The sequence below is a fragment of the Corylus avellana genome, chromosome 11 (genome assembly GCF_965113065.1).
Source record: "Corylus avellana chromosome 11, dhCorAvel1.hap1.2, whole genome shotgun sequence".
Taxonomy (NCBI): domain Eukaryota; kingdom Viridiplantae; phylum Streptophyta; class Magnoliopsida; order Fagales; family Betulaceae; genus Corylus; species Corylus avellana.
Window position 1 is genome coordinate 19,845,144 of NC_142500.1, and position 12,663 is coordinate 19,857,806.

Below are 12,663 nucleotides of genomic sequence, written 5' to 3' on the forward strand. Positions count from 1 at the left end.
GGGGGTGCAAAAATGGCCAAACAAAAATTAGGGGCAATATGGGAAGTTTTGGATACAATTGGTCAAATTGCAAAAATTTGAAACTTTGGGAGGATGGATTGCAAAAATTAAAACTTTGGTGTCCGAATTGAAAAACGCTTCCAACTTTAGAGGAGTAAACTATGATTTTCCCAAAATCAAACAAGTATCATTGTATCAAGATCAGAAACCTAAATTCTTTTACAAATTAATGTTGTTCTAGTTGATTGCATGTGTATGTCAAGTGATTTATAGGGGTAATTACCTTTTCTCCTATCAACTACAACGCATTGTCACTTTGCCCTCATGAACTACCAATCCTACTGCTCGACCCCATCAAACTACCATTTTGTGCCCAAAACCTACATTCCATTAGTCAAAGGCGTTAACTCAAACGATTTGGATATAATTAAAATGGATCGGGCTTGGATTGGAGCTAGTTATCTTCTTCTACATGCAGAAGAATTATCATCAATGCTCAATTGCATCCTGCCCATTGCCAGCGGTGTGCTTATATATATATTAGCGTGTCAAACATGCTAACGTATGTCTCAAATTTGTTGACTCAGCAACAAGATCAAAAATTTCCAGCACTGTGAACAATATTTTGGTTCCACTGGAAACAGAGGAATTTTAATGAAGAATAAAACACAAGTGACAGTGATGATTGTTTCAAAGCTGTAACAAATGTGGATGTAACCAAACATTTTAAACCCAAGTTAATTTTCTTATTTAATCCTGATGATTCTCTCAGATCAATCCTAGGATATTCAATCTCTAAATGTATTTGTTGTTATCACATAGGGGACCAATAAATTCAGAAAATGAGATATATATATATATATATATATATATATATATATATATATATATATATATATCCAATCATAAAAGGAAAGCAGAAATGGGTTTGGTTTATGCTAGCTCTTTTGTCGTATAACGATGTTAAATGGAATCTCATTTCAAAGTATAAAAATGTAGTATGGAGGAGTAATTAATAAAGTGTTTTATAATGGGGAAATAATGAAAACTGTAGCCCATTAAGGGAACCTAATCTAATTAAGTATTCATTATAATATCATCCACCCCCCTCTTCCCCTGGTGCTTATAAACATGGTGATCATAATGCTCTGCACAAATTAAGCCAAGAAAAAACCAGCAAAGCTCCAAAAACACCCTCCCCCCCACACCCCCCCCCAAAAAGATCAGCAAGATGACAGGTTCTGGTTCTCCTTGTGGAGCCTGCAAATTCCTGAGAAGGAAATGTGTTAGAGGTTGTGTTTTTGCTCCTTATTTCTGCCATGAACAGGGAGCAACCCATTTTGCAGCCATTCACAAGGTTTTTGGTGCAAGCAATGTATCAAAGCTGCTTGCTCACCTCCCAGTGAGTGATCGTTGTGAAGCAGCAGTCACAATTTCATATGAAGCTCAGGCTAGGCTTCAAGATCCTATTTATGGATGTGTTTCACATATTTTTGCTCTCCAACAGCAGGTTTTAATACCCTTTTGACTTTTCTCTTTTATTTGATGATTGAAAAATTAACCCTAATTCGTATTTGCTCCTATTTTAATTACTTTTTGCTATATATGCAGGTTGTCAGTCTACAAGCTCAACTAGCATATCTTAAGCAATTACAAGCAGCTGATCAAAGCTTTGTCAATGTCTCTGACATTGCAAACCCTAATGAAAAGTGCTATGGAAAACCTTCTCACCATCATCAAGATGTTCAAAGCTGGTTTCAGTCAGAAACTACAAACGTGGTGCCACAATTCAATCCAAACATCAGTGATAATGCCTCAATGACAAATGTGTTCATGGAAAACTCTTTCGGGAACTATGGAAATTCAATCAACATCCCTGAAGAAAATGCCTCATATGCTAGCTATGAAGAGGCTTCTCTTGACATGCATATAAACAACAGGCAATGGGGTCTCCAAGATGCCGGTGACCTTGAGTCAATGGCCTTCAGCTATATCCACCATTCATGAAGAGAGACGTATAATCGGTGAAGAAGACTTGTCAAATTTTTGAATTGCTGCTGCATACTTTGAAGGATGCACTTTTGTTGCTATAAATAAGCTAGAAACCCTAGAAATGTTCATATACAATTGGAAACCTTAAAATCAACCCTATGATTGTTTTGTTGAATCTAGTGCATGTAATCTTGGATATGAGTAGAATAATAGACTACTTCTTTAACAATACTGGAGAACTGCTTTTTCTTTGAGCCATTTTGCTTTCTCTATGCCTATGGACATTATGGCTACTGAAGACCCTAAAATTTTGACCTAATATATACTGTTACCTACTTTTCTAGTTTGATACTTTCCCTTCATAAACCCTAGTTGCTAATTAAACTTTTACCTACTTTAAGTAAAAGATCTACTAATTTATAAACCCTAGTTGCCAAACTTCCATGATCAGAGCTGAGTAACCTAAAGACTCATTTTTAACTGTAAGAAAGTTTCTTAGATATAGCTAGAGAAATATATAGCTATTGTTGTTCATGTAGTTAATGAATTACTTGAGCAAGTATTTCCTTTAATTCCCACATTGAAGAAACTTTTGGAGAATGACTTAATTTCCAGTGTCTGCAGCTTGCTCGCTGTTGATAAAGTCATATTAACCATCTTGTATTTTTGTTCTTTCTCTCTCTAGATGATTTATAAGCATATATATGGATGCCTTAAAGTCGACATTGATTCACAAGAAATTTGCTATGCATTTGAGAACATATATATTAATGATATCTATTTATATATGTAGTTGAATTACCAAAGCATGAGTTCTGCAGCTTTGTTTGCTGCCATTGATAATCTCTTTATCAGTCATCTTCTTTTTTCCTATTTGTGGTATAATAGACACATTTTGCAATTGTGTCTCATTTTGAGCATGAATATTATGAAGTACCTCGTTTTCACTAATATACGCAATCCCTAGAAAAGATTCCTCTTATCTGTTTGGTCACTCGGAGAAAAACCTAACCTTGGTCTTCATCCACCTCGGTTTCGTTTGTTTTTTTTTAATTTATTTTTTCCTCTTTTCCCTATGTTGTGATGAATGCTTAAGAAGTACATCTAAACACACATTTCCCAAAATGAATTTTCTCAACCCTCTTATTAACAATATCTCTCTTCACCATTTGTTTACCCTAGAACCTTAGAATGTAAAAAAATAATAATAATAAAAAACCGCTTCTTTTAGCATTTACTATATGATTATGTAAGAACTTGCAATCTAGAAAATAATATTCCATTGCAAAAGCTGCCTGGTTGATCAATTTGAGTAATTGGAAGGGCTTCATGTGTAGTCCTTCCTTGTAGCCGTTTCAGGATTCTTGTTTCCTGATCCACATAAGTGAAACTTCTTGTAGCAAATTATATGCATGCAGCATAGTAAACTGTAGAATAACCTTGAAAAGCTCTATCTTTTTATTATTTTTTCTTCATGAGTACTCGGCCTTTAGCATATTGCAAGCTCTAGTACATCTTAAGCTCTAATTTTACCTTACCTTTCAAGCATATATGTAAGAAGTGTATATTGAACTTGTTTTCTTTTATTATTATTTTTATTTTTTATATATATTTTTCTTAGATGACAAAAAAGAACAAGTTGGGATTTTTGAAGCAGGCCCCTCCTACATTTTTTGATGATTGCTTCAATCAAGATTGGGTTATATATATGCATTCAATCATCGTGCCCTACCCTTCATCAGAAACATTTGGAGAAACATAATAAGAAATCCACTCAATCCAGATCAACTGATTGAATTGAGTTAATTATAATTAACATGCTTTACCAGGCATTTTGCAGTGAAAATGGGTTGGCTTTGATATATATATATATATATATATATATATATATATATATATATATATCAAATATATGTATAGAAGTACAAGTTTGGTATTCAATTCTTACAAAAGCCAAAGTTGGTCTATGACCCAATACTTAATATTTAAGGCGTTAGTGCCATTATTGTACCAAGTGGTGTGTTTGGACCCCAACTTTACAGCCAAACCGAATACTTTTTTTGTTTCCCTGCAGAATACTTACAAATTTGTAACATACTTGTCTTCTCATGAATTTATGACTTCAATCAGAAAACACAAAAGGTTCTCTTAGGTTGTCATTTGTTTGTATTCTTTTGTAATTTACTCTGACATGCAAGAAAACACTCCTGGATTATTGCTATTCAATGATGCCATAAAGTAGAAGGAAAATAATAAATATTATAAAGAAGCAAGACACCCTTCCATCTCTTGTGCAATCCATGTGAGTATAGAGTAGAGATCTGATGACAACTTCCATGAGAAATCTAGTCACCCCAATCCAGATGCTGATGGGCCCATGCTTTCCTTACTTTAGACTAAGAGTAAAATTGTAGAACCCAACTTCTGTTTTGCAAATTAAGACTGACCCATTAAGAGCGTAGTATTAAGCTAGCTGCAAAGTTTTCTTTCAAATTGAGTTGGATGAAATTCTTTTAAACCAGTCTATTAAATTGATGTCGGTACTTAAAACATATGACTTTATCTAAATGCATTAAAAATGCATGTAAGAATATTTCCAAAGGGTACGTAACTCAATCGGCAGTGGACCACGCCTCATGAAGTGGAGGTCACTAGTTCGAATTCCCCCTCTCTCTTCCCTTGTGTGGACATGTAAAAAAAAAACAATGCATGTAAGAATTATATGCTCTAAGGACAAATATCAGTTTAATAGATTAAGCCAATTTAGAGTTTGCCCTAATATATATATATATATATATATATATATATATTAGACGGTTAGATCCAAAAAAAATGAAAAACTATTTCACGTACGTACCCCAAATTTCGTGTAAGATGAAATAGAATCTACCATTTGTGCCAAGGGATACCTGCTATAGCATTTTGGTCAAAAGGCTGGAGAAACGAGTCCTGAGCTTTTATCACTAGCGCGGGCCGCGGCCTAATTGAAGTGACCAGGCCCAAGCTCATGTCACGCACTTCGGACTTTGGTCGGTAGAGAAGCAAAAGATGCCAATTGCCAGGAATTTTGGAGTTAGCTTCAATAATTATTTTTAATGAAATGACTTATTTTGTAGTCTCTGTATATAACTTAATGAAATACAATAATTTTTTTAAAAATGAAATCATTTATTAAACATATTTATGGTTTTAAAAAATTTATGATAGGAAATTAATTTATTACAACCATATTATGTGAATGTTATAAGAAGTAACTGTTAAATATTTAATTTAAATGAAGGGTAGATTGACGGAGTTAAGGTTCGATTCCATGACCTTTGGCTCTGATACCATGCTAAAATACCAGTTATTCCAAAAGTTTAAGCGGATATAAAGAAATAAATTTAATTACTTAATCATTAGTTTAACAGCAACAACCTAATTATTTTAAATCATCTCTTGATTTTTTTTTATTTTTATTTTAAAGATAAAATCATCTCTTTGAGTATTGTTGGTTGATACTACTATTTTTACTACAAATTCTATATAATTTCTGGCTTGACGTACAGTTTTATAATTGATGAAATGATTAAACAAAAAATTTAATTTATCAATTTAATTAATTAATAATTAACTTGTCAATTATATCATCAACTATAGACTAATAAAAATTGTAATTCCTCAATCATTTTTTCACTTAAAATTAACATTGGAAAGTCTTGCTAAATTTGAGACTTTGGGATCCACGGATCGACTTCCCTATTTTCTAGAAATGTGCTAAAAACCATTGTGTGAAAATTATAAGAATCAGCTGCTACATGTAAACACGTTAATGGGTTCACATCCTCTTCTTGAGATTCACATTATTATATCCAAATTTTAATGGCTCTTATAAAACTATGCTTCAACCCGGATGGAAATCTCTAGTAATTTCGACCGGACAGTAATTATGAGAGAGATCATATAAGATTTACTAATCCGAGTAATTTGTTAAACATGTAGATTCTGCATTAAATCTCTCGTAATTATTGTTCAAATTACGGGCTGTTTGAACAACAAATTGCTAAAGATCTTAATCCCTATACAATAACTTTATCATATGCAACATTTGGTCACAAAAAGACACTGCACACAGCTCAATGAGCATAAGCTTACACTAGTGTTTATTTAAATTTGCAGCTGCCAAACTTTGTGATTCCTATTTCACATATATTATACAGATATGTGTTATAAAAAAGGACAGCAGTTACTTGTAAAGACAAATTCTCCTGTTTGATAGGTCACTTGGTCCCATTATCAGACGGCCTATTACATTGCACGTGTGCTCATATTCAATGGTCAAACTTTGTAGTTTATTAAACCCCAGAAAGAGACTTATGAGCTTTCATGTTTTCTCTGTGCTTGGTCCTATCTTTATATATATATGTATCCTATTGTTTTCCTTTCTTTTCTAGCAAGTTTTGAATTTTAGTAATTAAAGTAATACATTATTGACATCGCTGTCATGTGAATGAATAAGAATTGTTTTTAATGACAAAAAATTCTTACTGCACAGTTAGAATTATTCTTCTCGGTCGCGAACAAAGAGCTAGAGATAGAATCAGGGACCGAGCTGAGAGCCTGCTCCCCATTTGGTAATTTTTCTTTAACTATTTACATATAGTTAACTATTTCCTTTGATTTCATTAAAAAAAAAAATCTTGATTCCGTCCCTAAAAGTGCCACATAAAAATGATTAGATGGGAAATTTGTAACGAATTTAGAGAATAAAAATGAATAGTGGCGGCAACATGGGTTTGCACAGGTCAGTACACTTAGTATATATATATATGTTGTTCCCACTATTCCCCATCTTTCCTTTCTCTTTTTCTTTTTTATTTTTTCTTTTTCTTCAGCTTTTATTTATGAATAATTTGAAGTTATTCCTCAACAAAAACTAGAGGAAGAGACAGACACACAGAGAGAGAGAAAGAGAGAGAGGAAAGAGAACTGTGTGAAGGAAGAGACCAACTCTTTTTATCTTTTGAACTCAAGTTTTATGTGGATTTAATAATAAAAGTTGAATTCTTTCTTGTCTTCTCTTTTTGTTCCTCATTCTACTTTTTTGTGACAGCTTTTGGCCTTAAAACTCACATTCAACTAATGATCACTCATTACTCATTAAATTAGTTGTCTTTGGAATAATTACTTTCTAAGTGCAACTAATGGGTTCTAATGGGGGGATGAACAAATATTAATTCTAGAACTAAAGTTCTTCATTTTCTTCTTCTCTTTTCTCTTTGCGATTGTTTAATGCTGATGACAAGATATGAAAGTGACTACATGCCGCTTGACTGGATTTGATTATAATATTTATATATATACATTTTATGCCATGTTCATAGGCTCGAAAGAACATGATTTGAATAGCCCAATGTGGCTTGACTAACATAATTTATTCACTGTGCATGTATTTTTCCCCCTATTTGTCTTGGATTTTTAAGGTGGTCCATGACCAGAAGAGAGCCAAATGTTTGCTTCAATGGCCGTTGCATAACAAGAATAACGTCCCTACAACAATTGTTAACATTTATTTGGCCATGATGACCTAATTAAGGAAGATTTTTGTATACCAACTTGGCTTGTGAAGCTTGTGGAATTCTCCTATAACTTCGATCGTATGCATGACTTCATAGATTAGCTTCTTAACTTTGAAATCTTTGGTATGATAATCTACTTAGAGAAAGCACATAAAATCTTGAGAGCAAATAAGAGAAAATTTCAAAACTGAGGGTGTCATGGGCTACCCCTCGTCCCCTGGTTCTGTCCCTACTTGGCTTGGACGGGACATTTAAACCTACTCTTTATCATGTACTCAACCATGTAACGCCTAGCTAGCCTCTTCCCCCCTACGACAATCATTAAGATTTAATTTGGACATGATGGCTTAATTTGGAAGATTTTTGTATATGATCAACTTGGCTAGTGATCATGCTTGTGGAATTCTCCTATATATATGATAAGACGAACTTGTATGCATGAAGTCACTATGGTCATAATGCACGCCCAATCTGCTTCAACCATACAAATATGGATGTGGTGAGATTGATCTATGGTAATTAGTAACAATAGTAATTGCATTTGAGTAGTCCTAGCTTTGAATTAAGTCTTTGGTACCCATATATTCTCAATCATCCTTTTGTCAAAAGCTATTAGAAGCAAGTCCCTTGACTTCGTAGATAGAACGGGGGTCTTTGAGGCATGACTTTTGGTATGATAATCCAATTATACGTACAGTGAGCACATGAAATTTTAAGAGCAAATAAGAAAAAAATTAAAAATTGGAGAGAGGCTATGGCTCCCCCCGACTCTTGATTCTGTCTTGCTTGGCTTGGAAAAGACATTTAGTTCTCTTCTTTATCATATTCACAACCCTTTATTTATTTATTTATTTTTCAATCATTTTTTGGCCGTACACATTCATATCGTTGTCAAGCTAGAAAAATAACTCAAATCTTAGTAGTTTTAGATCTCTACTACATCTTGACCATGCCGACCATATATAATTTGTGTTTTTTTTGTTTTTTTTTTTTAATATGCCCAAGCTAGTTATTATACTCGAGGTCGAGGGAGATTTTCATTCGCCTTTTGGGGCAAGCTTGATTGAGTTTGTGAAATCGCTACTTATTTTAAAAGCTTAAGCCAATAAGAAATTGTGAATTTAAATTAATATTAGTTGATTCATGAGCTTGCTAAATTAACCTTTTCTTTTATCCTCCTCCTAGTGTATAAGTATCATTCTTTATCCAAATTAGTCTCTTATTTGCCACATGAGTCAAATCTTAGTTGAGTTAGTAAAATAGATTAACTTGTTATACATAAAGTAATGAAATATAAAATTATTTTAAAGTTCAATAATTCATCCATTAACCTATAATATAAAATAAAATATTAAATCATGCACATGAACATAAATACACATATTTTTATGATATAAATCTAAAATTAGGTTACATATAAAATTTTAGGTACTTTTATGCCTTATCCATTAGCATAAATAAACCAACCTCAAACCTATACTAAGTTGTATATGGTGAATCTCTTTTTCATTATTTTGTTTCTCAGACTAGCTACCTTGTTTATAGGTGAAGTCTCAAAACCGAGCTTGAGTTCAGCATGATTGTTGAGTAAACAAACACAAGTTGTTTATGAACAGTTTGATTCTTTTACATTCAATACTAGTTGAAATTTATCCTCTATGAATGATACTTCTAACTAATAAATAAGACTATCTTCTCACATAAGATTAGGGGTGTTAATTCGTTTTTGTGTGTCAGGTTCGGACCATATCAAGCTTACAAGACTATATAAATCAACCATAACTCAATACATTTAATTAATGAGTAAAACCTATCAATCTTAACCTGCTAATATCTTGTTGGCTTCGTGTTGGCATGGGTACGTGTCATGTCGAAACACGAATATAAGACTGTATAGGTCAACAATAACTCAACTCATTTAATTAAACGGGTCAAACTCCTCAATTTTAACATGCTAATTTCGTGTTGACTTCATGTCAGGTTTGCAGGTCGTGTCAAAAATTGCAGCCATAAATATCGCGTGTTGGATTTGAACTGTGTTGAAGCATATGTATAAAATTATATAGGTTATCTCTAGTCCATTTCATTAATTTAATTAAAATGGTCAAATCCCTCAATCATATCCCACTAATTTTATATCGAATTCAAAAATCGTAAAAAAAATTACCAACCTAACGTAAGACTATGTCCTAATTTGCTGTTCCTTTAAATGATTTGAAGAACCAAACAATAAAACTTAGCCAAAATACTAAATCATTATGTAGCCCTATGCATTCAATCAAGGGGACATTTTGTCTACACAAAGGAATACAAAATCATAAGGTATTATTACTAACAATTGCATTAGAGTACTAACGTTAGGTGAACCTACTTCTTAGGACACAAACCTATGCAAAGTGGGTCCATTAGGTACTCACCTCAAGGGTGTGCTTGGCTTTAACAAGAATGATAGCATTCACCCTCTTCCCTAATCCCTATTTAGCCAAATCAAAAAAGTCTTCAAAGTAAGCTCATCGATTCACCCCACGGGGACGTGATCAAGACGATATGTGGGGGGGCAAAAAAAAAAAAGAAGAAAAAGATTACATTTTCAGCTTTGGCCCCCCAGAGTTTCTGAAAGTCAACACTCATTCTAGACTCTAGAGCCAGCTAGAGAGCCTCGATCTTACTTGAACATTTTTCTATATATGTTTTGGTTAGTGTTACTAGTAGCATCATATTATATGCTAAAAATATATATATTTATATATTATATATGGGGTGATGATGGGACAATGGTGACCAATCATGCATCTTGGCTAAGGAAGAAAAGGAGAGGTGATAAACATAAATATTTGTGATTCCCATTGATTCTGCAGTAAGGAATGCGTTATCTAGAACTCCTTGAACCATCTAATTAAGTATTCATGTGGGAAGCCCCCAATAGACAAGTTTCACAAATATGTGTTACCATTATTGTTGCCAAGTAAAAAACACAAGATGACCCGATTTCCAAGGCTTAATTTGCTTATAATTATCTAGTTGTAGAGTCTCTCTATTATTGTTTGTCAGTAAAAACTACATTATCTTCATGAAGAAAGTTAACCACACAGAGATCTCAGTGAGAGAGAGAGAGAGAGAGAGAGAGAGAGAGCTCATTTCCATGTTGAAATTGAGAAAGAACAAAAGAACTAAAAAAGAGTGCCTATTTAGGCTCTTTCAGACATACCAAGTTTCTTAGATAGTCTCACAGTATATACAGCAATGGGCATAAGATCGCATCATCATCATCATGAAAATCAACATCATGACATACATGAGGAATTTAATTAGTTCCTCATCATTCGAAGGGCAAGTGCTTGAAGCTCACCCAACTCATTGTTATACGCTACTCTTTTCTTACAACAAGGCTGGAACGAGCAATTCTCTCTGCAGCTCTGTATTTCCTGCATGTTCATCCCATCATTGCTGTGGTCAATCGACTCAAGCGAGCTCTGAGGCGAAATGGGATTCATGTAACTTGGAAAACTCGTTGGTCCCGTTGCCACCCCACCAACACTCCCTCCCCACTGATTCTCTATGCTCCTCGACTCAACCAGGCTTTGAGCCATCTGTGCCTTCACTTGCATCAATTGTGCTTGCAAGCACGCCACCTATATATAAATAACCAAAAACAACATTTAGATACTTAGATATACACATTTTCACTATCCCCCACCATCTCAATTTACTGCAATAAATAGAAAAATACTAAACATCTCAAATTTTTATTTCAATGGCGTGTCGTTATCCCGATAATACATTTTTTAAAATAATAAATCTGGATAAAAAAAACATGTAGAAACCTGTTGTTGCAAGGCGAAAATGTGAGCTACACATCCATAAACGGGGTCTCTAATTCGTGCTTGAGCTTCATAGGCAATTGTGACAACAGCTTCGCACCTGTCATGAACTGGGACGTGCAACAAAAGCTTAGACACATTACTCGCACCAAAAACCTTGTGGATGGCTGCAAATCTTGCAGGGCCTTGCTCCGAGCAAAAGTAAGGCGCAAAGATGCAATCTGAAGCGCACTTTCTCCTCAGAAACTTGCATGCACCGCAGGGCGAGCCAGTCCCAGCTGATGCCATGGCAGCAGGCAGCTACAAAGAGTCAGAGACAGAGAGAGAGAAAGAGAATGTGTAATAAAAATTTGAAGGCACACGAGCACACTAGAAAATGGTGCAAGGGAAAGAGTTAGAGGGGGATTTTAAGGTACATAGAGGGGGAGGGGTGGGGGGACTTATAAGAGGTGTGAATGGGGGACATGGAGGGTCCCTGTGTAGGGTTCTTGGGGGACATTTATTAATGGCTTTTGCAATATGGAGCTGGTTTTTATTTATTTATTTATTTTATTTATTAATGGTTTAGACCAACTTACTCTCGAGTTGCTTTAGTTTGATTTGTGATTATTTTTTATTTTCCTAAGTTTGATTTTTGGGGTTTAATAACATTATTTTTCCGCCGAACGCCGCACCTGGGAACTGCTGCTATTTGTCGCTTTCTATCCTTGTTGACACTGCCACCTGTAGGTATACCTCTACCGACACCCACATTCATCTATACTTTAGCCACCATTAACATACTTCTCTTCTTATAATTATTTTGCTTATAAAAAGAAAGAAGAAAAAAAAAAAAAAAAAATTCTTCTAGAACTCCTCTAATTTCTAAGTGCAAATCCTTCGTGTTGTGATGACAACGAGACTAGCTAATTTTTGGCATGATTACAAATTTCACATAAAATTAGTGGGTTGGAATTAAGAGGTTTAGCTCATTTTGTTAAATAGGTCGGATTATATTTGATTTATACAGTTTGATAATCCTGCCTCGATACAATCTAAATTTGACATGTGAACATGAATTATTGTCTTTAGCCGTATCTGTACTTATCATCGACCCATCTTTTCATTTACTACAGAAGTCATCTTTTTTTGGTTGGTGAGCCAAAAGACTATTGGTTAGGTTCGGATTTGGCTTACATGCTGTTATTAAAATAACAGCATGTATGTTGTAGTTGAATCAATGGTCAAGATTGAATTTTTCAAAATCTCTTTTTCATTTTCTCTCTCTTATTAAATGCTTATAAAAATAAGTC

At 34.0% G+C, this 12,663-nt stretch overlaps 2 protein-coding genes across 2 annotated transcripts; one reads left to right on the forward strand and one right to left on the reverse strand.

Annotated features, from left to right (window-relative positions):
* Positions 1-1,231: 1,231 nt before the first annotated feature.
* On the forward strand, positions 1,232-2,007 carry LOC132166789 (LOB domain-containing protein 29-like). Its single transcript, XM_059577676.2, has 2 exons — positions 1,232-1,510; positions 1,612-2,007. Exons 1-2 carry the CDS (start codon positions 1,232-1,234, stop codon positions 2,005-2,007), a joined length of 675 nt encoding a protein of 224 aa, XP_059433659.1.
* An 8,665-nt stretch (positions 2,008-10,672) lies between these two features.
* Positions 10,673-11,758, reverse strand: LBD16 (lateral organ boundaries-domain 16). Its single transcript, XM_059577134.2, has 2 exons — positions 11,375-11,758; positions 10,673-11,182 (listed from the first exon to the last, which is right to left on the reverse strand). The coding sequence occupies exons 1-2, from the start codon at positions 11,657-11,659 to the stop codon at positions 10,859-10,861; spliced, it is 609 nt and encodes a 202-aa protein (XP_059433117.1). The 5' UTR covers positions 11,660-11,758; the 3' UTR covers positions 10,673-10,858.
* Between the last annotated feature and the right edge of the window lie 905 nt (positions 11,759-12,663).

Bases quoted from the DNA above. Each gene is read 5' to 3' on its own strand.
- LOC132166789 (XM_059577676.2), top strand. From the start codon at position 1,232: ATGACAGGTTCTGGTTCTCCTTGTGGAGCCTGCAAATTCCTGAGAAGG. The intron at 1,511-1,611 runs GTTTTAATACCC...CTATATATGCAG, and splicing joins TTTTTGCTCTCCAACAGCAG to GTTGTCAGTCTACAAGCTCA.
- LBD16 (XM_059577134.2), bottom strand. From the start codon at position 11,659: ATGGCATCAGCTGGGACTGGCTCGCCCTGCGGTGCATGCAAGTTTCTG. The intron at 11,183-11,374 runs GTTTCTACATGT...ATTTATATATAG, and splicing joins TTTTCGCCTTGCAACAACAG to GTGGCGTGCTTGCAAGCACA.